Source organism: Triticum urartu, chromosome 3, assembly GCF_003073215.2.
Source record: "Triticum urartu cultivar G1812 chromosome 3, Tu2.1, whole genome shotgun sequence".
NCBI classification, from domain to species: Eukaryota; Viridiplantae; Streptophyta; class Magnoliopsida; order Poales; family Poaceae; genus Triticum; species Triticum urartu.
Genome location: NC_053024.1, coordinates 703260942 through 703286773, shown reverse-complemented (window position 1 = coordinate 703286773; position 25832 = coordinate 703260942). Strand labels below are relative to the sequence as shown.

General features: G+C 45.9%; 2 protein-coding genes across 6 annotated transcripts; both read left to right on the top strand.

Moving 5' to 3' along the window:
• Positions 1-9625: 9625 nt before the first annotated feature.
• On the top strand, positions 9626-14887 carry LOC125546040 (heterogeneous nuclear ribonucleoproteins A2/B1-like). 4 transcript variants are annotated; one of them, XM_048710155.1, is made up of 14 exons: positions 9626-9777; positions 10389-10498; positions 10595-10684; positions 11165-11230; positions 11422-11487; positions 11599-11693; positions 11782-11827; positions 12506-12560; positions 13204-13280; positions 13400-13556; positions 13687-13820; positions 13899-14003; positions 14120-14260; positions 14442-14887. In XM_048710155.1, the coding sequence occupies exons 2-14, from the start codon at positions 10481-10483 to the stop codon at positions 14505-14507; spliced, it is 1116 nt and encodes a 371-aa protein (XP_048566112.1). In that variant the 5' UTR covers positions 9626-9777; positions 10389-10480; the 3' UTR covers positions 14508-14887. The 4 variants fall into 4 exon arrangements, with proteins under 4 accessions (XP_048566112.1, XP_048566110.1, XP_048566114.1 ...); XM_048710153.1 differs by having other exon boundaries at positions 13394-13556; XM_048710154.1 differs by having other exon boundaries at positions 9628-9777; positions 10369-10498; positions 13394-13556.
• A 1268-nt stretch (positions 14888-16155) lies between these two features.
• On the top strand, positions 16156-24413 carry LOC125546039 (amino-acid permease BAT1 homolog). 2 transcript variants are annotated; one of them, XM_048710152.1, is made up of 8 exons: positions 16156-16588; positions 19894-20154; positions 20569-20587; positions 21055-21274; positions 21465-21646; positions 21847-22136; positions 23769-23898; positions 23987-24413. In XM_048710152.1, the coding sequence occupies exons 1-8, from the start codon at positions 16221-16223 to the stop codon at positions 24335-24337; spliced, it is 1821 nt and encodes a 606-aa protein (XP_048566109.1). In that variant the 5' UTR covers positions 16156-16220; the 3' UTR covers positions 24338-24413. The 2 variants fall into 2 exon arrangements, with proteins under 2 accessions (XP_048566109.1, XP_048566108.1); XM_048710151.1 differs by lacking the exons at positions 19894-20154; positions 20569-20587 and having other exon boundaries at positions 16158-16607.
• The last annotated feature ends 1419 nt before the right edge of the window (positions 24414-25832 follow it).

The following is a 25832-nucleotide window of genomic DNA, read 5'->3' as shown; positions in this document are numbered from 1 at the left end:
ACCGATAGACTGTCGTGTGTTGTCTACTGAACTTAACAAGTCTGCAGGCCGGCCGGCCGGTACTCCTACACCTACTATGCTACGAATACTATTTCTTCACCGACCAAAACCCGCAAGAGACAACACATTACATACACGTGTCCACTTACTACTCCCTCCGTTTCATATTAGTACTAAACAACTACTCCCTCCGTTCTAATGTATAATATAAGAGCATTTTCGTTATTAGTGTAATGTCAAAAATGTTCTTATATTATGGGGCAGAGGGAGTAACATGGAACAGAGGGAGAAATAGATAGCTAGTGGTGGTATACATTTGTGCATGCATAGCATGGTAGCTTGGCGTGAAGAGAACATGCATGCATGTAATGTACGTGCCGGCCAGACTCATATTCATGCCAAGAGGAAGCCAGGTACTTGCATAGATAGATGTATTCATGTGTCTTGAGCAAGTTGCTTCCGATGAATCGGGGAAACCTGTCCTTCAAAAGCAAATAGCTTCTAGTTTAACAGGGTTTAGTCGTGTATATCACGTGTTAAATGGCCGCAAATGTTTGAACAAAACACACGCGACATCGTAGCTTTTCCTTGGTGCGTTGACAGTACGGACCATAAACATAATCCAACGAGTTCGTCAAAAAAGGCTTCCCATAATACTATCATCACGGTGCTTAGTTGGGTTTGACGCACACGCACGTGTAACGGGAGAGGTAAGGCCCATCGTTTTACGCTGATGCGGCGGGTTTCAAAAGTTTCGGAGCATTTATATATATATATATATATATATATATATATATATATATATATATATATATATACATATATCTTCCAAGCAAAAGTCGCAGTGAGTATAGTATCTCGTTTAAAATTTGAGCTGCAATGCTGAAAGTTAGCTCATGCTTAAAGGAACCGCTGGCCAATGGTTGGAAAGCACCTTTTTGTGGACGGTCGAAAAGGGAGTTCGTGTGTTCGCAGAAGTGCACTATAGTTTAATTATACGCATCAAGTATGATGGATGCATGAGCGACTAATCCACCGCACCTTACTTATATGCAGTATTGTAAGTATGGAGGAACGTGGAAAACATAGGAACACGATAGGAATACATGCGTGAAACAGAGGACTAAAAACACCTGAAATTTGTAGGCTTTAGTGTTTAATTTACATACATTTTGTTCAAACAAACGGAGCAAACAGTCACTTGGACCTTCTTTTCAATTTCACGGTACGAAGAATGAGACTAGGATCCTTAGGGGCATAATAACATTCTCACTATATTTGCTAAGGTCCAAGTGAATGTTTGCTCTGTTTCTTTGAACCAAATGTAGTGTCACCATAGAAACGATTCATATTTCTATGGTTTTCCTCCGTTTTTCAGGCCCTGAGAATTAGGGTGGTTGGCGACAACTACTTTGACGATGTCATTGTATCAGTGTGAATTGTTTTGATCGGAAAGAACCTTATAAAGGGTTGTGCCCCAGAAGAATGCTATATACCCACCAATATCACGTGTCCCTTAGACTTGACATCAAAGATCTCTTCAACGCCGATTGGTCATTTTGAGCAAAGTTGGAGGACCCAAGTTACTTGTAGAAACTGGACATGACGCGAATGAGTAAATCCCAATGCCTTCCAAGCCTATGCAACAAATCCTGATGTGGTGCAACCAACACTCCCTCAATGCATGAATGATGTATGGACATAATCTCCAAAGGAGTAAAAATTCGGAGGCTATGAAATTAAGGATCTACATGTATGGTTTCGGCATTGTGAGCGTGAGGGCACCTCACTACTTGCCTTTTTATTAGCTGGAGATTCCATATGTTTCTTTACTTTCAGCACATGTTCCTAGCCAATTAGTAGTGGCCCACATTGCACATGTTCGGGTGAGTATTAATTTGTTTAGTACATTTAATGTATACCGTCTAAAGGAAGATTGTTTTTCCCCAAAAAAGGGAGGTGTTACGTGTACATGATGATAAACCATAATTTTTGTTCTTATTTTGAACAAACTAACCTTTGAATGAAGAGAAGAGCAGAGTTCAAAGCAGAGTAAGTATTTTACTACATCTTCCAGGCATTTTTAAAAACAGGCTTCAAAAGCTTCGGAGAATTTTTTATATATCTTCTAGGCAAAAGTTGTAATATGTATCTCATTTAAAGTTGAGCTCCAATGCTCGATTGGTTTGGGAATAAACTTTTTGTTGACAATCAAGAGAATCGGAGTTCTTGTTTCGTAGAAGTGCACAATACTTTACTTATTTTCTTTTTAACTCAGTACAGATACAAACATTCATACATACGCACATACATGCCCTATGAGCACCTCAGAGAGACTAAGCCGGCACATCATCTTAAGACTGATGAAATCGCCACAGACGTCTTTGTAATCGACGGGAATGTCTCCTCCCACTAAACAGACATCGCTAGAAGACCTAAAATAAATTCAGAAAAATGAGAGCACCAGTGTTAAGTCTAGTACTTGAACTCTGGTGGGTTGAGGATACCACTGTCCTCATAACCATCCAATCATAGATTGGTCTGCTAGTTTAATTAATTATGTGCATCAAGTTTGATTGATCCACCACAACTTAATTATATAATTATATTTATGATTCTAAGGGCCTCTTTCATTCAGGAGAATTTCAAAATGCATCAATAGGAAAAATACATGACTGGGGTGGCTGTCCACTTGAATTATATAAGGTTAGCAAACCATAGGAATTTGGACAAGAGGGTGTTTGATGCCACAAAAAAAATTGTAAAAAGAGGTTTGACTGGATGAAAATTTGTTTTCAAAATAGAGTGCAAAGCAATCCTTTGGAAATTTCCCTAAGAATTCCAATCCTACCAATCAAACATTCTGAAGATTGATGCAATGGACGCACGTGATGAGGAAATAAGTCGGTTTAAATAGCAACTTTAGTTTGAAATGCCTCTAGAATTGATCGATTGATGTACATGACAATTTCGAATGGTGCTACCATGACATTCACTGGTAGTAGTGATTTACTCCCAAGCTTGAACGAGCCTGAATTTGGCTTTGTGCTTTCTTCCATACGACCTTGAGTTTGCAAACAAAGAGAACAATCTTTAGTCATATGAACAGATCTTTAAACTTTCAACACAACTAGAGTATGAATGATTGCACTTGTCATATTGTAACGCCCGGGTAATCAAGCTACAGTAAAACTCTCCTAATGATGCCATGTCATCTGCGATTACTGTTACTAATCTCGGGATAATTCGAAACCGCGTCAAATTCAAACTTAAAATTAAAGTCGACAATAAAAGTTTTCAAAATTGAAACAAAAATGTTCGGTGGACGCCAAATATTACAAAGGTAATTATGATGCAGAAAACACATTTTTAGTAAAAGACTAAATACTTTAAAATGAAATAAAACAGAAAAGAAAAAAAATAAAGAAAAGAAAGAAAGAAAGAGAAAGGAAAACCCCCCAAACCCCCCTGGGCCATCTGGCCCAGCTAACCCACCTGGCCCATCCGGCCGAACTGGCCCGCCTCCCCCTGCCGCCTCCCTTCCCTGTTCCCCCGACCCGGGTCGGAACAGGGGCGCGTCCCCGCCGCACCCTCTCGCCGGCGACGACGAAGGGATAAGGTCGCCACGCCGCGCCCCCTCGGTATCTCCTCCCACTCACCCCACGCTCGCCTCGGTTCTTGCGCCTCCCACTCCCCTCCAGAGCCACCGCACCTCGCCCCCTCGTTCCCCACCGCAACCGAGCGCCGCCATGGCCTCGCCGCCGTAGTACTCGCGGCCACCGCAACCTCCAAGCCCTTCCGACGCGTCCGCTCGCTTCGCCTCCCTCGACTACGCCTCCACGTCAAGACGCAGGACGCCAAGCACCATCGAACGCTGCCCCAACCTCGTCTTCTTCCTCGGATCCCCGACGCATCTCCGACGAGCGCCGTCGACTCTCCGGCTACTAAACTCCCAAGGGCCATCTTGCGTGCCGCACGGTGAGCTCCCCATCTCCCGCCCATCTTCGTTAGCTCCCTCGCACGCCCTAGCTAGCTGCCGCCGAAGCACCCGAGCGCTCCGCCGCGGACCCCGTCGCCGATGAGTCTCCGGTGACCAAATGGTCACGGGCTCGTGTCGGTTACGCTCCTCATGCCGCGTAGATCCTCCCCAACCTCTCCATTTCTTCGCTAGCTCGCCCCAGCTCCACTCTCCTTGAGCTCCCGACTACGCCGCCGCCTGCGCGCGTCGCCGGCGCCCTTCCGGTGACCAAATGGTCACGGGGCCGAGCCCTTTGAGCTCAGCGCGTCGCGCAGCTCCACCCTAGCCTTCCCGCTCGCCCCGAAGCGCGCTGCGTCGCCGTCTTCGTCCGCGCCCGAACAGCAGCCCGCCGCGCTCGTCGCCGGCGACCATTCCGGCCACCCCCGCCGTCGTGCTCCCCTCCATCGGACGCAGCGCGAAGAGGCCGTTCCAGAGAGCCTGGCCGCGCCCGATTTGGTGCCCCGTAGCGCGATTCCGGCCAACTCCGGCGAGGGGCCGCCTCTGTTGGGTCGCCGGAGTCGCTCCGGCACCGTCCGCCGACGTGGCTAGGCGGGCCCCACCCCTGGGTCGCTGCCTGTAGGCCTGGGGGCCCCAACTAGCCACGTTGACCAAGTCAACTTCGCTGACGTGGCAGCTACTGCCACTGACATGCAGGCCCCATGCCATAAAACAAATAAAAACAAATATATAAACTACTAATTAATTAAGTTAATTAACTAAAACCTAATTAGACACTGACTGCTGGGGCCACCCACTAATTAACCCATTTTAGTTAGTTTTAAAACTCTGTTAAGGCCCTTGACAATGACATGTGGGTCCCACTGGACCCACCTGTCTGGTTTGACTGGTCAACCGACCAGTTGACCTGCTGACATCACTCTGATGTCATGCCTACGTCGTCACACACTGTTTTGGATAGTGTTGGAATTAAATATATAATTAAAATTAGAAAATGATTTAAATCTTTAGAAAATCATATCTTTTAATCCGTAACTCAGATGAAAATACTTTGTACATGAAAGTTGCTCAGAACGACGAGATGATTCCGGATACGCAACCCGTTCGTCCGCCACACCTCCCTAACCTATCGAACTCGTAGCTTTCCCCCTCCGGCTCCTCTGCCCGAAAACGCGAAACACCGGGGATACCTTCCCGGATGTTTCCCCCCTTCACCGGTATCACCTCATACCGCGTTAGGGCACCCCTAGCACCGTTACTTGTCTTGTCATGCATCGTTATGCATATGTTTGCATTGTATTCATTATTTCTTCCCCCCTCTTCTTTCGCTAGACACGAGACCGACGCCGCTGCTACCCAGTACGACTACGGAGTTGACGACCCTTCTCTCTTGCCAGAGCAACCAGGCAAGCCCCCCCTTTGATCACCAGATATCGCCTACTCTTCTCCCTACTGCTTGCATTAGAGTAGTGTAACATGCTACTGCTTTCCGTTAATCCTATTATGATGCATAGCCTGTCCTTGCCACTTCTGTTGATACCTTACCTGCAATCCTACTTGCCTAGTATAGGATGCTAGTATTTCCATCTGTGGCCCTACATTCTTGTCCGTCTGCTGTGCTATACTATTGGGCCGTGATCACTCGGGAGGTGATCACGGGTATATACTTACATACTATTACATGATACATGTGGTGACTAAAGTCGGGTCGGCTCGAGGAGCACCCGCGAGTGATTCACGGATTGAGGGCTGAAAGGACCTTTGTCCCGACGGCCCTCTGTGTGGATCTTTGTGGCGGAGCGACAGGGCGGGTTGAGACCGTCTGGGTGAGAGGTGGGCCTGGCCCTGGTCGGTGTTCGCGGATACTTAACACGTTTAACGAGATCTTGGTATTTGATCTGAGTCTGGCTACTGGCCTATACGCACTAACCATCTACGCGGGGACAGTTATGGGCACTCGACGTCGTGGTATCAGCCAAAGCACTTCGTGACGCCAGCGACTGAGCGGCGCGCGCCGGGTTGGACCGCGTAACGTGACTTCCTTTGAAATGGAGGTTGCTAGGTCTGCTCTCCGGCCGCGTACGCAACGTGCAGGTGTGCTATGGGCGATGGGCCCAGACCCCTGTGCGCTTAGGTTTAGACCGGCGTGCTGGCCTCTCTGTTGTGCCTAGGTGGGGCTACGACGTGTTGATCTTCCGCGGCCGGGCATGACCTAGAAAAGTGTGTCCGGCCAAATGGGATCGAGCGTGTTGGGTTATGTGTGCACCCCTGCAGGGAAGTTAATCTATTCGAATAGCCGTGATCTTCGGTAACAGGACGACTTGGAGTTGTACCTTGACCTTATGACAACTAGAACTGGATACTTGATAAAACACACCCTTCCAAGTGCCAGATACAACCCGGTGATCGCTCTCTAACAGGGCGACGAGGAGGGGATTGTCGGGTAGGATTATGCTATACGATGCTACTTGGAGGACTTCGATCTACTCTCTTCTACCTGCTGCAAGACGGAGGTGACCAGAAGCGTAGTCTTCGATAAGACTAGCTATCCCCCTCTTATTCTGGCTTTCTGCAGTTCAGTCCACATATAATAGCCGTATTCCAGTTGATACCAATGCATACATATGTAGTGTAGCTCCTTGCTAGCGAGTACTTTGGATGAGTACTCACGGTTGCTTTCTCCCTCTTTTCCCCCTATCCCTTCTACCTAGTTGTCGCAACCAGATGTTGGGGCCCAGGAGCCAGACACCACCTTCGACGACGACTCCTACTACACCGGAGGTGCCTACTACTACGTGCTGCCCGCTGACGACGACCAGGAGTAGTTTAGGAGGATCCCAGGCAGGAGGCCTGCGCCTCTTTCGATCTGTATCCCAGTTTGTGCTAGCCTTCTTAAGGCAAACTTGTTTAACTTATGTCTGTACTCAGATATTGTTGCTTTCGCTGACTCGTCTATGATCGAGCTCTTGTATTCGAGCCCTCGAGGCCCCTGGCTTGTAATATGATGCTTGTATGACTTTTTTATTTGTAGAGTTGTGTTGTGATATCTTCCCGTGAGTCCCTGATCTTGATCGTACACGTTTGCATGTATGATTAGTGTACGATTGAATCGGGGGCGTCACACATATGTTGTTGAGGGAGGTAGAAGGGCGGAACTTTAGTGGCCATCACTCAAGACTCCACAACCACTCCTCCTCTTTTCCTTTGTCGTGTGCATGTGTGCAAGAACGGCATGCGATACCAGCCTTATCCCCTCCTGGGAAGGGCAGTGGATTTTCCTAGATGGGTTGGTGTGCTCGGGTAGCTGGGCGAGGGAGGGTCCCAATGAGTCTTGAGCCAGGTGGCCCGGCACGACTCGAGGTTCTAATAAGTGTTTGGAGTAAGGCACCCAACATGCAGGGCGGAGGAGTGGTGAGCGCACCAAGTGTAACTATGGAGAGATCCGGGTTCCATAAGTGGCTCTGTGGTGGTGTCATTCAAAGGCCCGCTAAGCCTTACTTGAGGACGACAGTGGTCGCAGGTAGCACCTTTTGGCTACTGATATGGTGTGGCCGGTGTGCTCCCCGCCCTTGTGCTCGGCTTCAGCATACATGCTTTTTGAGAGTGAATTTTTGGTATCCCTGGATGGTGGGGTCCTGGGTCGTGGTTGTGCTTGGGTAGGCTACATGTATAAGTAGATCTAGCTACATTGGAGCGGGTATTGCATGAACAAGCGGTATATAGAATTTGAGATGGTGAAGTTAGTGAAGGCGGTCTACAAAGGACGCAATAAGAATTCTAGATGTCGGGACAATGACACCAAGTTGTAGTGGTCATTGGAGCTTTGTAATCGAAGGATTTCCTTGTGTTTTAGAGACACACTTTCACCTCCATAATTGTTTGGGTGGCCCAAGCCTGCTCCTTGCATAGCGGCTTTGGTTTCTCTCCCCTTTGATACTCTAGTGAATTGTCTTCTGGGCTCCTTAGGAAGCATGTCATGATCTTCCCTCTCATCATTGGGTGGATCGCTCTTTTTGTGGATGGTACAATGCAATAATAGTTTTTCCTCTTCCACATTTGCTTGATGTGTTGGCGTGTATGGTCGTGTGTTTCGTATATCATTTTGTCGCTTGGAGGAAGGGGGGTTGTCTCCATGCCCTTTATATCTACTTTTCAGCAGGTGTTGTAATTAATAGTCAGCTCTTCTCTTCTGCTCCCTTCGTTACAAAATAGAAGATATATTAGTTTTTTAAGTCAAACATGAGCATGTTTGACCAAGTTTCTAGAAAAAATATCAGTATGCACAATATCAAATTTATATCATTTGATCCATCATGAAAATTATTTTTATATTTTGTCTAATAAGTTGGTCAAACGTACAATCGTTTGACGTTAACGAAAACTGATACACATTATATTCTGGAATGAAACGAGTATATATTTAGGTGACGCTCATGTCGGGTTTCTCAAAGAACAAGGCAAAACTAGATTACAAAAAGACTTGTATAGTTCCATGAGAAAATAGTTCAGTCACGTGTATTATCATTTTCGTAGATGGGGTGGTCCTCTCGGTAGCTGGGCAAGGGATGTGGCTCCAGGAGTGTTGGTTGTAGCCTCGTGGTCTTCGATAGGTGGTGGTGGCTGGGAAGGGGGAGTCAGGCTTATGCGGATCAAGGTGGTCAAGCACAACTCGAGGCTCTAGCAGGTGTTTGGAGTAAGGCGCGCATCATGCAAAGCAGGGGAGCGCGATGAGCACATCAGGTGTCGCTGGACAGGGATCCGAGTTTCAGAATTGGCTCTGAGTGGTGCCACAAAGGCCCACTAGGCCTTATTGGAGGACGACGGGAGTCTCAAGGCCCACAAAGGCACTTCTTAAGTTACTGATATGGGGTGGCTGGCGTGTTCCATGCCCTTGTGCTTGGTTTCAACACACAAACAATAAGGTTATGGTATGCAAGGATGGCAGTCCTAGGCCCTGGTCGTGGTTATCTAGGCTACGGATCTAAGTACATCTAGCTACGTGGGAGCATATCCTGCATGAACAAGAGGTAGATGGAAGTCGAGGTGTTGGCCTCAAAAGCGGGTGAAGACCATCTATAAGGGGCACAATCTGTATGTCGAGACGACGACACCAAGTTGCGATGGTCATTGGAGCTTTGGAAGCGAAGGGCGTCGTTTGGTTTAGGAGACACACTTTCATCTCCACCTATGTGGGGTTGGCCCAAACCCACTACTTGCATAGCAGGTCTTGCTTTTCTCCCCTTCGATGGTCTAGCGAATCATCTTCCGTGCTTCTTAGGAAGCAATATCGGGGTCTTCCCTTCCCACCCCTCCCTGGGCGGATTGATCCGTGGAGCTCGTGTGGAGGGTACGGGACAACAGGAGTTTTTCCTCTTGCGCATTTGCTTGCCGCGCTGGTGTGTATGATCCCGCGTTTCGTATGTCATTTTATTGCTTGAGGGAGGGGTTGGATCGTGCCCTTTATATCTACTTTTCACCGAGGTGTTACAAAACTAGCAGTCAACTCCTCTCTTCCATATGATAAGCGCAGTATTAACAAAAAAATCAACTCTTGGCCGCTGCATTCAAAGCAAAGGCCATAAATTTGATAAAGGAAAAAACGGAAGCCCTTTTTTGCAAAAACAATGGTAAGCGCAGTGTCCAGCAACAGTCTTCTATCTATAATCCACTCTATCTAAAAAGAAAAAAAAAAGGAGAATAAGAAAGGACCAGCAGCACACCCAGCGGCGACTGTCCTCCGGCGGAAGCCATCTCCGCTCCGGCGGACGCCCCTCCCTCCACCGAAGCGCGCCGCCTCGTAGGTACAGTACCCCCCCTCTCGACCCGTCATCCATCCCTCTCCCGCGCTCCACCGGAATGGCCTCGTCTTAGATCCACCCGTCCCCAGCCTGGATCGATTTCTTTACTCCGTCGGCCGGCGACGAACCCTAGCTCTGCTCCGAGCCAGAGCAGCGCGTCCCAAAAATGTGTTTCCTTCTGGGACGGATGCCCCCCAGTCTCAGCTTGTCGCGGCCCCCTTTGGTGGGGCACTGCAAATCGCGGCTTGTTTTCCAAAAATCAATCATTTGGGGGCGGCCCCTCTTTAGGCCCGCCCTTGTCCCCTTGACACTGACACTAATCAGGCTGTCTTTTGTCTATACGCTAGCACTAGCAAGTTGCTGCATGATGATGTGCCATGTGTTGAAGCGCCTGTTTATTCTTTTTTTCAATCTCGAGAAAAAAGCACCTGTTTTTTCGCCATCCCGAGAGGTTTCAGCACTGGCGGACCTCCATTTTATTTGCTTTCCAGCTTTTAGCATAGATGGACAGATTTTTGCTTATCCATGTGAATGTGTATTTTTTCGACGATGTTCGTCAAGACTAAAAGTTGTCAACCTGCCTCCTCATGATAGCTTGGTGTTATTGGGGACAGGGAAGACTGCTTGAGAGTGTTCCTGGGCCCGGAAGCAGTCACCAGAAGAGAGCTGAAGGGTTTGTGTTGCTTTCCTCTGAACCAGTATAATAATGGCCACAAAGCTTGTGGTAAGGTTCTCAACTTAAGTTCCCTCAAGAAAACATTCTGTAGTGCATAAATGCATCTCTTGCTGTGTAACGACGATGTGTATTTAATGTGCATAGGTTTTTGGGCTCCCCTGGGATGTGGACAGCGAAGGATTACGAAAGCATATGGCCAAGTTTGGACCCCTGGAAGATTGTATTGTCATGAAGGTTTCCAGCAATTTCACATTTTATGTTAAATGCCGTCTGCTAATCCTCATTAATTTCCCCTTTCATTACAAATTATACACCCCTCCCTTCAGATTTGTGGAAAACCGTTACCTCTTATACTTTGTCTGTTTGGTAATATATTGCACATTTTATTCCTTTTAAGACCAAGTTTGCTTTGGAATACTATGTGCTAATTTTCTTTGTGATATGCTCTTTGAGATTTGGAATTGTTTTATGTTATCTTCCTTTTAAAGGAATAATTAAGATCTAATTTCCCAACGTACATGTCCAACATATCCTCTCAATTCAACGGTGATTAAGTTTCTGAAGCTGTAGCCCACAGCTATCTATACCATTCCTTGCCAAAAAAAAAAATCTATACCATCATGCAGTGTTTACCAGCTCACAGCATGATTGGGTCATCTATACTCTGATTGCTGTACCGATTTACCCCAGTATATCTTGCTTCTTGAAAAATAGGATCGCTTTTCCGGTCGATCTCGTGGGTTTGGCTACGTAACGTTCTCATCGGCTGATGACGTCAAGGTTGTAAAATGAATATCTGCCCATTCTCTCTATTTGACTTCATTGATTATACTCTTTTTCTCAAGCCATTGAAAGGTAGCTCAGTTACACCGTACTTATGTTAGGAAATGTTAACACCTTTCCATTTACCTAATCTATTGTTTATAATTTGCAATTATTTACATCTGAATCATTTTTTATCATTCTTTCAGAATGTTCTTGAGTGTGAACATTTTCTTGGGAACCGACCTCTAGAAGTGAAGATAGCAATTCCCAGGGTAAACAATACACACACATTTTCACTTTTTCTATTGTCCATTGACTCTACAATTAATTGGTGTCAAATTTTAGTTGAATAATTATCATAGTGCATTTTAATCTTAACACAGGAAGAACTGAAAGCACAGCCACCGGGAACAAAAACAGCTACTAGGATATTTGTTGGTCGCATTCCGCAATCTGCAGATGAGTCAATGTTCCGTAGGTGAGCTGTAGCCTTGTCTGTTTTTCCATTCCTCATTTTCTTTGTGACTCTATCATCACTTGTCTGAACTATAATGTTTGCTTAACAGGCATTTTGAAGCATTTGGAGAAATTATCGATCTTTACATGCCAAAGGTTTGACAATCTGGAACTGATTTACCGCTGATGAATTTCTTGAAAGAAAATCTGAATTAGGGGATGTTCTGCAGCGTCATAATTTATTGCATATGTGTGTACTCAGAGGATTTGTCATGCAATTTTGAGCATGGATATGTTGGCATAAGGTCTAAGGTAGTCCTTGAAGTGCCACTGGATGTAGTTATATGAGTACGTACTTGTATGTCAGCACATATCTTCAGCCAGTGGCATTTCAAGGCCTACCTCAGACCCTCACTCTTATGTGGGTGTGTACTTTTAGTATTTTCTGAACCCCTCTAGAGGCATTCTTCTTATATTATACTCCGTCCGTCCGGAAATACTTGTCAGAGAAATAGATGTATCTAGATGTATTTTAGTTCTAGATACATATATTTTTATCCATTTCTGCAACAAATAATTCCGGAGGGAGGGAGTATTGGACAGTGACAGGGAAGATGAGGATTGAAAGTATATGAGCACACACTAAGAATTTTGATCTGTATTGTCCTGTTGATACAAACTGTATTAAGTTCCTGTTGTGTAAGTGCTTGCTGTGGTGATAGTAAATCATTGTTGCATTCATTGTAATGTGCTGTTGCCAGAATGGAAATAAACCACAGCTAGAGGTAGTATGATTTTACTCGAATGAATTCCATCTTTCTTTTTCATGTGTAGGAACATGGTTCAAAAGGTCATCGTGGAATTGGGTTTATCACTTTTCAGAGCGCAGGTATGTTTACTGCTATCTATGGATCTTCCAGCATTCTTTTAGGCATGCAATTTATTTGTACATGCGAGGGAACATCAATCTGAGGAAGTAGAATGATTGAGAATGTTATTGTTTAGTTGCTTAATTGGCATGAGCAGTACTACAGCAAAATGTTCCCTGTACAGTAATAAACATTAAATCATTTTGTATATTTGTATGTTGGAATTCACTGGCTGAGATATGATGTTCATGCACATTACTGTTCACCATTTTAGTTGTGGTTTTGTGGCAGACAAGCATGTATGTTCTATAGTAAGATAGATTTGGAAATGTGAAATCGTATGCAATCAAGGACACCTTATCCACTTTTTTGGATCCATTTACAGTTGAAAGCTACTCCCTCCGTCCTAAAATATAAGAGCGTTTTTCATACTAGTGTAATATGAAAATCATTCTTATATTTTGAGACAGAGGGAGTAGCTTGGAAATGTTTTCTTGTGCTCACTCTTTACGCAGTAGCTAATGTGCTCTTTCTCCTGAGCTTATATGTCCATGTTCTTTCTTCCTCATGATCTGTATTTGGTCTTGATTATTCCTAAATTTCATGTGATCACTCTGTTTGTGTTTATATTGCCTTATTTTCATCTTGGTCATAATTCAACAGAATCTGTAGACAGTATCATGCAAGAGTCGCATGAGTTGGATGGAACAACTCTACATGTTGACCGTGCAACTCCAAAGGTACTTATCCTATTCCAAAATAGAGTTGAATATAGATATATTTTCTATTCAACCATGTCTTATGGCACGTACTGCTTATAGTATGCATTTCTTATCACCTGAAAATTTCCCAGCATCAGGATGAAGATATCAGACACCCTCCAAGCAGGACATCTCAGGATGGGGGCGACTATGGCCTTGGCTATGGTGCATATGATGTATACATTGCAGCTGCAACCATGTTTGGAGCTTTGGGCCCACCAACACGGTATGATCATCCAGGATCAGCTTATGGAAGTAAGTCCTTCGATCATCGTGGATCAGCTTATGGAAGCAGTCCTTTCTTATGAAGTGTAATCCATATTTGACATACAAGAAACTTCATCTGTGGATTGAGTACCATTTCTGTTTGACTTACATTGAAAAGGAGGATACTCTGGATCCCCTCAAGAAACGGGCAAAAAGATATTTGTTGGCGGGATTCCACAAGAAGCAAACAAAGATGACCTAAGGAATTACTTTGGTGGATTTGGCCGGGTCGCAAATGTGTTTATTCCAAGGGTGAGGCTAAGACTTCCATCATCTGTGTCTGTATGGCGTTTCCCTTTTGTTTTCTTAATTTCTATGTTTCTCTTGTAGGATCCTAAAGGAAGTGGCCATCGAACTTTTGGTTTTGTCACCTTTTCTGATGAGGGTGTGGCAGATAAGGTAGCTGACAAAAGCCATGAAATTCTTGGATGTAAGGTAAGGCTGTGGGTGCTTCCTTGTCATTGCTCCCCTTTCATCTAATGGAGGGAAGTATGATTGCCTTGGCCCAGCTTTCATTTGGACAGAAAATTTCTGAACTTCCATAATTTCAGGTCACAGTAGACATAGCTGCACCGCCTAGGGGTGATACCAGTGGTCGTTTCGCTGACCCCATGCCCGGCGTGGACCTTCATGCACCACCTTACGGCTCAATGCGGCCTTTCGGCATGTTCTGCGGCAACCTGGGTTATGACGTAAGTAGAAAAATCCGTTCCACGTTACGTAGTAGGTTTATGTATAAATTGATCTGCTCAAGTAGGTTCCTTCAAAACAGAAAACTTAGACTTTAAACCGGTTCTTTTGTAGTTTCCACCAGTTGTTTCTTAAACATATATACAGCAGCAATCCTCTAACCAAATGCTTTTCATCTTCCAGCGAGGCTATGGTCCCGGCGGAGGCGGCAGCAGATCGAGAACGGATGGGCGGCATCGACCTTACTGATCCGGCCCGTGCTCGTCTCGTTGATGTTAAATGCGTCCCTGTTTGGTGATGATCTCACTGGTACTGGTAGTCAGCTGATTCTGGACTTGGGGTGGTGCTGTGTTTTCCTAGCTGTGTATTGTTGCATCTTTTAAACTTGTTTTGCTGGTTGGTCCGGGGGTCGTAGTCAGCGTCTCAAACTAACCTGGGCGTGTCATTGTGTGAACCTCACAAACCCCTGTTGCATTACCTCTGATAGTGGAATCCGTGGTGTCGAATCGTATGGAAAGAAGAACAAGTCTATGGCAACTCTTTAGGCTGCTCGCTTGTACTGTAACTAGGTAACCTCATCTGTGCCTTGAGTGGGATGTTTGTTATGGTTATTTTGCAGTCGAAACACACATATGGGGTTTCTGTGCCGCATTCAGTGCGAAGGGAGTGAAGAGAATGATCGATGCAGATGTATAGAGTTGTGTGGAGGCATTCTCTCTAATTACATTTTTTACAGAAAATAAAAAGATCTGCTCGCTTAAAAATATGAAAAATATTTACAACACTAATGATATATGTATCTATTGTGCCATAAAAATTTCAAATCGAACTCAATCTGAATGTTGAGAGAAAAAAGGGACAAATTCAACCTGATGTCGAGGCCTGGATTCATAGCCAAGCTCATTTTAGGTTCAATTCAGAGATAGATTAGCCTTTTTTGGTTTGGCGATGGAGTATGTTTGGAACTTGGATTACAAAATTTGAGACTTGATGGATACATGCTTTGCCGAGTACTTGGAAACCTGGGAGTACTTGATACGTTCGCGGGGTTTGTGTTTCTGTCAGGTTCAGGGAACTGAACTGACAAACATGGACAGCTAACGATGAATTCATACAACAAGTAGCTAGTTTTGGGGAGTAAAAAATCAGAACTTGGTGCAATCTTAGTTACAACTATAGGCCAACTAGGAACACTGACGGCCATGGTTTAACCAAGTACATCATCAATACAGTATACAAGTCTTTAGAATGCTTGCTTTAGAGCCTTACAGTTAAGTGAAAAGTCAGAAAAATAAGGGAGCAGGTAAACAGCAAAGCATGGGGTGTTTCTTCTGAAAAGTAAAGAGCGACATCCAGAAGCTTGGCCGCCGTCCGATTGAAGATCGACGTCATCATGGTCCGTTTTTCACCCGCAAAGTGGTTACTGGTCTGACAGATGTAGGATCGAAGATGGACGGTGGCCGGCCGCTGACGCCCCAAAAGGTATTATGAAGTTTAGATCGTAGCTGAACTCCGATCAAGTGTTGAGTCCTCAGATATTCAGACACGCTCCTGACAGTTTCTGATGTCATGAACACAGAATATCATCCATAAAACAGCATAATGTCATAAAACAAACACTTTTTCTCGATAAGATAAATACAAACTGCCACTTGTAATTAAGTTAGTCATCAGTAGGATCTACTAGTAGCTCTGTTCCCCGGGCGACCAGTAGTCCATCAACTCTGACGCAACACTTGCCGCCATCTTCTCCGTTTGGTCGAACACGCCGAATCACGCCGCAACCGAATCCCGAGTAGGTTTAGCAACACGCCGAATCTGCATGCCGGCACGGCGCCGCCGTGGATCGTTTTCGTTTCCACTCCACTCCACTCCACTCCCTCCCTTGACTCCCCTGCTATACTTCTACGTTCTACCAAACGCTAGCTAACCCAAGGTAGAGGAAGCAGAGGAGATCGGTCGATGGCCGCGCCGCCGCGCTCGGTGGCGGCGGCCATCTCCGTCGCGGAGGCGGACCGGGCACGGCTACACCAGCTGGGGTACAAGCAGGAGCTGAAGCGCGGGCTCAGCGTGGTCTCCAACTTCGCCTTCTCCTTCTCCCTCATCTCGGTGCTCACCGGCGTCACCTCCACGTACAACACCGGGCTGCGCTACGGCGGGCCGGCGTCCATGACGCTCGGGTGGCTGGTGGTGGCGTCGTTCAACGGCTGCGTCGCGCTGTCCATGGCGGAGATCTGCTCCGCCTACCCGACCTCCGGCGGGCTCTACTACTGGAGCGCCAAGCTCGCCGGCAACAAGTGGGCGTCCCTTGCCTCCTGGGTCACCGGCTCGTTCAACATCGTCGGGCAGGTACACCTCGATCTTCGTAGGACAGAATCTCTGGCTCTCTGATGATGCATACATGCAGTGAACTCCTTGTCTTTTTTCTATATTTTTTCAGTTTTTTCATTTTTGACCTGTTGCTGACATGGTCTAGCCTCCTGTTTTGACTGACTGTGGCAGTGGGCGTCTACGACGAGCGTGGACTTCTCGCTGGCGCTGCTCATCCAGGTGATCATCCTGCTCGGCACCGGCGGAGCCAACGGCGGCGGCTATAGGGCCTCCAAGTACGTCGCGCTGGCCATCTACGGCCTCATCCTCGTCCTGCATGGCCTCATCAACAGCCTCCCCATTCACTGGCTTTCCTGGTTTGGCAAGTTCGGTGCTTTCTGGAATCCCGCAGGTACTGCCATTCCTGGTTTGTTCTAACTGTCCATGATCAAAATCTGTTGTGTCTGTAATCTGTATCTCATATTAAGAGCCATAACTGCTTGCAAGTTGAGGTTTCGGTAACATGTCTTTTGTGGAACTTCGAAATGCTATGATATAAGAGAAAAGTGATTCTACCATGCACGGGATATCCAGTGCATGGCTAAACCGTCCATCTTGTTAGAGATTCACTCATGCCATGTATTCATTCTCATATTAAAATCCATCTGACAACTTTATGGAGCAAAGCTGCACCTACTAGTTCTCTCTCCTACACACCAGTATGCGACGTGGATTTTATTTTGAATCTAAACTTTAAACAACCATATACTTTAAAATAAATACAGGGTAAGTAGTCTGTATGAACGCATGTCTTTCTTTCAATGATATCTTCAAAACAAGTTCAATATTTCATATGTTTTGAGTTTTGAGTTTACAAATCACAATGGAACATGCATGTACAGAATATTACATGATGGTTTTTGTGTGGATATATAAGAATGTTCTCTTCTTGCATACATAGTAAGTTTATTAATAACAACGGAAAATAATTGTGCAAATTCACAAAAAAAGATCTAACAATCATAGTTTTTGTAGTTTCATGAAGTTTTAAAATTCATGTTCAAAAATGTTTAAAATTCATAGTTTTTGTGGTCACCCGGAAGAAGATGGGCAGCGCGTAGGAGATATACAACCCTAGCGTAGCGATCGACAACATCGCATACGAGTGTATCAACCTAGTGCAGTTTCCTGTTTGAGATTAGGAAAACTCTCTAATTCACCCGACTGATTTTTGGTCTCGTAAATCCCTGTGTCCACGCGCCACGTGCCCCGCATGAAGCTGCCCGCCTCTTTCCCAACATTATCTCTAGCGAAAGAGCGCCAAGCGTGTAGCATTGCTACGTTTGTCAAGCGGCAGAGGAGAAGCACCACCCAGATTTGGCACCACCACAGCGGAGCGGAGAGGACGCCAGTCGGGCGTCGCCTGGTTCATCCTCACGCCGCTGGGGCTGCAATAGAGCACCGAGCGAGCTTGTTGAAGCTCCGCCGTGGCTGCACTGAAGCGCCACCGGAGCTGCATCATAGCTTCCACTGTCGTCGGGGCTGCAATGGAACACGTCTGGGGTTATTGGAGCCCCGCCATGACTGCAATGGAGCTATGATGGAGCTTCCCCGGGACGTCGTCGGTGTTGCAAAGCTTTTTTTTTTCACCAGCTTCGGTGCTGCTCCGTTGGAGCTCTTCGGTGGCCCCAGTGGTCGAGGTCGCCGGCGGCAGCACCACTGTGGGTGCATCGTTGCTTTGCTGCACCATCGATGGGGGCGGTGTAGCTGCAATGCAACTTCCATGAAGGAACCGGCGAGGGGAGCGGTATAGCTGCGACGGAGCACCGGGCCATGCTGCGGTGAGGTTGCAATGGAGCATTTCCGGGAGTCGTCATGGTGCTATGGAGCTGCGACAGAGCATCGTTGGACCGCCGGTGCTGCGTTAGAGCGGGCTGTGGAATGCTGCGTGGGAGCATCGTCCATGGTATGATGGTGAGGCTATTGCGACCAAAAATGACACTCCGGCGAACGACGGCACTACACTACCGGCTAGTACCGGCCGGCGAGTAGCTGCTGCGACCAAAACGACACTCCGGCGAATGACGGCACTGCATTGCCGGCCCGAGGAGCTGCTGCTCGAACGACTAGGCACTGCGATAAAAAAAAGGTCGGGAGGGAACCTTCATCGCGCTTGCTGAGATGTGACGCAAGAGGAGGATGCGAAGAGAGACGAGGGAGACGCGCTCATGCTAGCCTACGATCTAACGGCCATACAGAGAGTGGAATTTCTACCATGCACGGGACCTCCAGTGCATGCATGCATGCATGCACTTTTTTTTTTATTTTTTCTGTGGGCCCATTGACATGTGTTATTCTCTAGTCATTAAGTTTCATTCAAACAAATAGATGCCTAGTACATTTTGAAATAAAAATTTGTTTTACTTTCTGTTTACACAAATGTGTTTTTTTGGGCAAGATCTTTAAAACAAGACTAATATTGATATGTTTTTTGAAATAAATTTTTTTTGACAACTAAATCGCTGGGCTTCAAACTTGTTTCATCAAAATTTGCTAATTCCATGGGAAAAGTTCAATAATGTTTCTGGTGACGTGGCCTTTGAAACAAAAACATTCTTGAATATATTTTGACAAGATTTGAAATTTAAGTCTTCAAACATGATAAACATTATGAAACTATTAACCCCAAAAAAGATTATGAAATATTATGCAACCATCAACGACTTTTTTTTATTGTGAGTGACTGATTGGTATGGCCACATTGATGGAATACGGCAGATGGATTGAGCAATAATAATAAAGTATGCATGCATGAAAATGAATCTCCAACAAAATAAACGGCCAGCACATGCACGGGATATCCCATGCATGGTAGATATGCTTTTCTCCTGCCATGCACGTCTAGGGCTGATCTTTCAAAAATTCAGCCGGCTTAGGCGGAGCAGCCGCCTTGAGATTAACATAAGATATACTTGAATGACCGGTCCTAGTCCGCCCCCGAGGAAATGGTACACACGATTGAATGACAGGATATGGAGCAGTATAATAAGAGTTCCTACATGGCTGCCTTGATGCACGAACGGCGCCGCAACCGTGGATCATTTCCCCTTCTTTTGACTCCTTGTAGTACACCAACCAAACGCCATTTCTCACAAGCTCAACTGCCCAAATAGTACTAGCGCCTCGGCCAAGCAGACGCGGTCGATATGGCCGTGTCGTCGCGCTCCGCCGTCGTGGCAGTCACCGACGCCGGCGCCGGCGAGGACGCAGACCGAGCCCGGCTGCACCAGATGGGGTACAAGCAGGAGCTGAAGCGCGGGCTCAGCGTGGTGTCCAACTTCGCCTTCTCCTTCTCCATCATCTCCGTGCTCACCGGCGTCACCTCCACGTACAACACGGGGCTGCGCTACGGCGGGCCGGCGTCCATGACGCTGGGGTGGCTGGTGGTGGCGGCGTTCAACGCCTGCGTGGCGCTGTCCATGGCCGAGATCTGCTCCGCCTACCCGACCTCCGGCGGGCTCTACTATTGGAGCGCCAAGCTCGCCGGCAACAAGTGGGCGTCCCTCGCCTCCTGGGTCACTGGCTGGTACTACTTAATTACTCAATCGCATTCATATTGTTTTTTTTGCGGTTGCAATCGCATTCATATTGGTATAGTATGTTTGGCTGTTCATGCTTAATTAGATTCGTGAGCAGGAATGGGTGATTTTGATATGCTGTTCTGCTTGGAATTATCTCTTCATTGCATTGGATAAACTGTAGATACATATGATCTGTCATTTAGTTAGCAGTTTGCTCAAAATTTTGATATCCACAGACTCGGCCATATATCCTCTTCCACAAGGCAAATTATTAGAAATAGTTCTCTCTCCAAGGTTGCCATACATCTCTTTCACAAAGCAAACTATTAGAAATAGTTCCTTTTCCAGGTTTGATCTTAGCTTTTTTTTTTCTTTTCGAAAAAAGGTTTGATCTTATTAGCTATGCTCTGCTTTTACAGGTTCAACATCGTGGGTCAGGTACTTCAACTTCTAGGCTCCTTTACTATCTCTACATTTGTCTGCAGCTTCAAGTACACTCCCTTTTCTACAAGAAGTATAGTACTCCCTCCAGTCCATAATAAGTGTGGCAGTTTTAAACTAATGTTGAACTAACCTTAGTTCAAAACCATGACACTTAGTACTTTAGTACGTTGATCTATAAGTATTGGTAGCTAGTATACTTGAAGACAGTAATCTATCTATAAGAAACTTAATGCATGCATGTGGCCGTCCAGAAAGACCATTGGATACTTGGATAAAAAAATAACAGCAGCGTGTTCGGAACGGAGATCTTCCACGTCCCTGTCGATTTTCAACGGAGTGGACGGACCACTGAGGCTGTGAACTCATACTTCAATCAAGGAACAGATAAAACTAAATTATTGGCAAGTTGCTGACACAGTCCAGCCTCTTCTTTTGACCGTCCTGCCTGCCTGCCTGCCTAGTGGGCGACGGCCACCAGCGTGGACTTCTCGCTGGCGCAGCTCATCCAGGTGATCATCTTGCTGGCCACCGGCGGCACCAACGGCGGCGGCTACGTGGCATCCAAGTACGTCGTCTTGGCGATCTATGGCTTCATCCTCATCCTGCATGGCCTCATCAATAGCCTCCCCATCCACTGGCTCTCCTGGTTTGGGCAGCTCGGCGCTTTCTGGAACGCGGCAGGTATACTCATATTATTTTGATCATTGCCTTGTTTGGATATGCATTTTATTTTGATTTTGCATGCATATTTCATACGTTAGTACACATCATACTGTAGTACACATCAACTTTTGTTAGTCTTTGATTGTTGGTGTGTGCCATCAACTAGTCTTTGATTGTTGGTGTGCCTGTACTCTCTGAACAATGGTAGGTGTGCTTGTGCTGGTGATCTTGATTCCGTCTGTTGCCAAGGAGAGGTCGAGTGCCGACTTCATCTTTACGCACCTCAACACGGACAATGGCATGGGCATCCATAACAAGGCTTACATTCTAGGCGTGGGGCTGTTGATGAGCAACTACTGCATGATCGGCTACGATACATCTGCTCATATGGTACATGACAATCGATGTTAATTAATTCCAACATAAACTTTTGTTGATTACTTAGACCATGTACTCACATATGGATTCCAATTAGAGCATGCCCTGATTTCTAGACATCGATTGCACTACACCATCCTCGACGTCGATATAACTAAAGATCTAATGATCGGGATGTTCTTGCTTAATTATGTATATTGATATATATGCAGACAGAAGAAACGAAGAACGCCGATAGGAGCGGTCCGATTGGGATTGTCACTTCGGTCGTTCTCTCAAACATCTTTGGGTGGATTTACCTGGTGACCCTGACTTCAGTGGTGACAGACATCCCGTACCTGCTAAGTGCCGATAATGATGCTGGCGGCTATGCCATCGCTCAGGCTCTGCACACCATATTCAACCAGAGGTACGGCAGTGGTGTTGGTGGGCTCGTGTGCCTCGGCGTCATTGCTGTCGCCATGTTCCTCTGCGGTGTTGCGAGCATCACGAGCAACTCAAGGTTCGTCACTAGATTATCGTCTCTTTGGATGTATTGTTTACTATTGGGGGGGGGGGGGGGGGGGGGGAGCCAGGGCCAGTCCTGACATTTCAGGGGCCCGGGGCGAGACAAGAATTGGGGGCCCTTAGCCTTAACGTAATCATCAAAATATTGACATATATTCTATATACTAAAAACACTTGAGATGCATCCAAAACCAATATTTATAATAAATAACTTATATATATTATCTAAAAAAATTATAACATTCGATAGATGCAAAGTCATTGATGATCATACCAATACCCATATCTTCCAGCAATTTCTACATGAAAAACAAACTTTTGCTAGAGGCATATGTTAGATAATATATCTCTCAATCCTAATAAATGACAGAATTGTAAAACACACTACAATTAGAATTTAGTACTAAACATACATTTGCTATATGTGGTACACATCGATCCATCCAATATTTAAGATGATGGAAATTACACACCTTGAGGATTTGGCTAGTTAGGAACGGTCAAACTGGCGAACTAGCAGGAGCATCCAGAAGGATTTGATCGAAGCAGGGACTGGACCAGCAGCGGTAGAGAGGATAGCAGGGGCCGCTCACCGGCCCTCGATGTCTGTAGAGGGCGGCAGCGAATTGTTGAACACATGCGGTCTGCCATGGTGGCTTTGGATTAGGGCTTTTTGGAAACTGAATTTTGGGGAGTCGGTGAGACAGATAAGGAGAACGAGGAGGCGAGGATCCGGGTAGGAGATCGGAGAGTGGAGGTTCGTCCAGCGCATGCACGGAGATCATGGCGATAATCTAGCGATTGCAACCTTTTTTAGGCAAAAAAACTAGGGATTGCAACTTCTAGCTAGCGATCAATGGGACATCTGCTGTGCGTTTTGTTTTATTATAAGGCAAACCTGCTACGTGCGCGTACGTGTGTGCCTGCCTCCTCCTTGGGCCAGCAATGGGCTACTTGCGTATGTGTACCTGGCGGGGGCCCCTTAGGTCTTGGGGGCCCGGGGCGGCCGCCCCCTCTGCCCCCCCTCAGGGCCGGCCCTGGGGGAAGCGGGGTGGTTGTGGTCGTCGTCGTGATGGTTGGGACGTTCTATGCTCACAAATACCTCCTTCCTAAAATTTGTCCCGTCACAGACATCTCATACCCCAATCACAAATATACATTACTTAATAATTGAGAACTTATGACATATTTTTCAGTATGTCGTCCGCTCCCACATCCTAAATCTGTTGGTGTTGCATTCCAGAGGCCCTTTTGCTGTAATTAGAAAACAAAAATTAATATCAAATACCGCCTGATAATGCTTCGAATATTGCATGTCCCATTACATCATAATAGGTTGCTATTATGATTTGGCTGGTTAGCGTTTTTGCAAATTTGGACTGTTGCTTGGTTGTTGCCATAAAGGAGGAAACAGAGAAAGATATCGATGTCGGTCATGGCTTGTTGGAAGTGATACGAGGGCCATGCTCACACATGTGGTTCCAAAGTACAATTTGTATTTATGTATATGTTTGTATTTTTTATTGCAATGCACATGCATTTAAGTAGTACAGCACAATAAGTGAGAGAAACTGTTGTATTGTCCCAATGTATTATCTGAATTGGTCATCTTTGTGTCGTGGCACAGGATGGGGTATGCCTTCTCCAGGGATGGAGCTATGCCGTACTCGCACCTCTGGCACCGGGTGACCAAACATGAGGTGCCTTTGAACATTGTCTGGCTCTCCGTGCTCGTGGCTTTCGCCATGGCTCTCACGGTACGTATGCATGTTTCACAGACTTTGTGTCGCCCGAATCGTTGACTGACATTTCATTTCCTTGCTTCATGTTATTTGGTGTGTGAAGTCACTGGGGAGCCAAGTGGCCTTCCAGGCGATGGTGTCCATTGCGACTCTAGGGTTGTACATCTCCTACGCGTTGCCCATCTTCTTCCGGGTGACGACCGCCCGAAAGTCATTCGTCCGAGGGCCGTTTCACCTCGGCAGGTACGGTGTGATCATCGGCTGGGCCGCCGTGCTGTGGGTGGTCTTCATCACTGTGTTATTCTCGCTACCGGTGGCATACCCTGTGGGAAAGGACGTCTTCAACTACACGCCGGTTGCCGTCGGTGGGGTGCTGTTGCTCAGCGTTGGCTCTTGGGTGTTCCATGCTCGGTTCTGGTTCAAGGGACCCATCGTGAACGTTGACACATACTAGAATTATGAGCCTTGTAAGCTTAATTAGTTCGATGGCTGGTTGATTTTTATGCATGAAGGGAAGTAGATTTTCTGCAGCTGTGGCGGGAATCTTGACAGCACAACACGCCTTTTTCTCCACCCCTCGTTCAAAAAGTCTGTCTCTCGCCGGGCCGGCTGACTGCCCATGATAGGGGTTAGGGGTTACCTGCTCGGATCCATATGCATATGCAGCATCGATTAGCGGTGCGCTATGGCTGCAATAAGCTGCAAAAAGATTTAAAACAGACACGATTAATGTGTTCATGTGTTCATCGGATTAAAAACGTATGCACATGTGTCATGTATAGTTCATGTGTTCTATGACAACAACATGATTAATTAAAACTCTATATATTCATTCATATATGTCGTCTACACTAAAGTACCCTACTTCAAAATGCAAAGGAAGATGAAATAACACCAGGATCTCTAATCACACAGAGTGTATCAATCGATGTCGATGCAGACATAAAGATCAGTGATACAAAGCCTAATCACACTAGCTTGACAGTTGACACTGACAGGAACAAAGGAGGTCTCCCTTTCTATATATTGTACTCTTATATGGTACTCCCTCCGTCCCATAATATAAGAGCGTTTTTGACACTAAAATTAGTGCCATTTTCATAATCCCAGAGCCAGGTACAAAAGAGGCAAATGGTCTCCCTTTCTATGTATTCTACTCCGATATGGTATATCTTTTTGCAGCCAAATTAATGAATTTTTCATAATCCAAGAGCCAGGGGCGGAGAGAGGAGCTGTCTTGTAATCTTATCATATCACTCCATATCACGCGAATGATTGTGGAACCCTTGGTCAACAATGCTAAATCATGCGGAAGGAGATCTTGAACAATAATTCCATGCACGACCCGTATGTGGTGACAGCAATTATAAACTATTTGCCCTCGGTCAACAATGCCAAATCATGTGGAAGGGGATCTTCCCCGCATTAAACCTGGGATAGTTTGCGACCTTGTCTAAATTTCAGTGTTGGAACTGATTTCTTACAAGTCCCGGTCGATTTTAAAAAGTACAACCTGTAATATTTAACCTGCTAGTTGGACTTTTAATAAGTAAAATTTGCAATTTTGGAAAATTGAGTCTCCCTTTCTATTCCCTCCCTTTTGGTTTGAAAGGCTCTCTGCTAATTTAGGTTAATCTCTGATTATATATTTGAGTAAAAAATATAAGTTATATGCCACAAAAAATATATTATATTTATGTTCGATATCATAACTCATGGTCAGAGGTTAGCTAAAATTAGTTTGGAGGGAGGAGGGGGGGGGGGGGATACAAATCAGAAGGGAGAGCGCAGTATACGTCGTTTTCAGTCAAGTTACTGCAATTCATACTCCAAGGAACCATTCACGTGACACTAGAAAATTCAACTTAAACGCTTATCTTATCACACCACTCCCACATTAATGGTGTGGAAAGGGATCTTGAACAATAATTCCACGTGCGACCTATAGG

Coding starts and splice junctions, on each gene's coding strand:
- LOC125546040 (XM_048710153.1), top strand. Junction 11,694..11,781: donor GATGAGTCAATGTTCCGTAG/GTGAGCTGTAGC, acceptor TTTGCTTAACAG/GCATTTTGAAGCATTTGGAG. Junction 14,261..14,441: donor GCGGCAACCTGGGTTATGAC/GTAAGTAGAAAA, acceptor TTCATCTTCCAG/CGAGGCTATGGTCCCGGCGG.
- LOC125546039 (XM_048710152.1), top strand. CDS start 16,221: ATGGCCGCGCCGCCGCGCTCGGTGGCGGCGGCCATCTCCGTCGCGGAG. Junction 16,589..19,893: donor GCCTCCTGGGTCACCGGCTC/GTTCAACATCGT, acceptor GCGCGGGCTCAG/CGTGGTGTCCAACTTCGCCT. Junction 21,647..21,846: donor ACGATACATCTGCTCATATG/GTACATGACAAT, acceptor ATATATATGCAG/ACAGAAGAAACGAAGAACGC.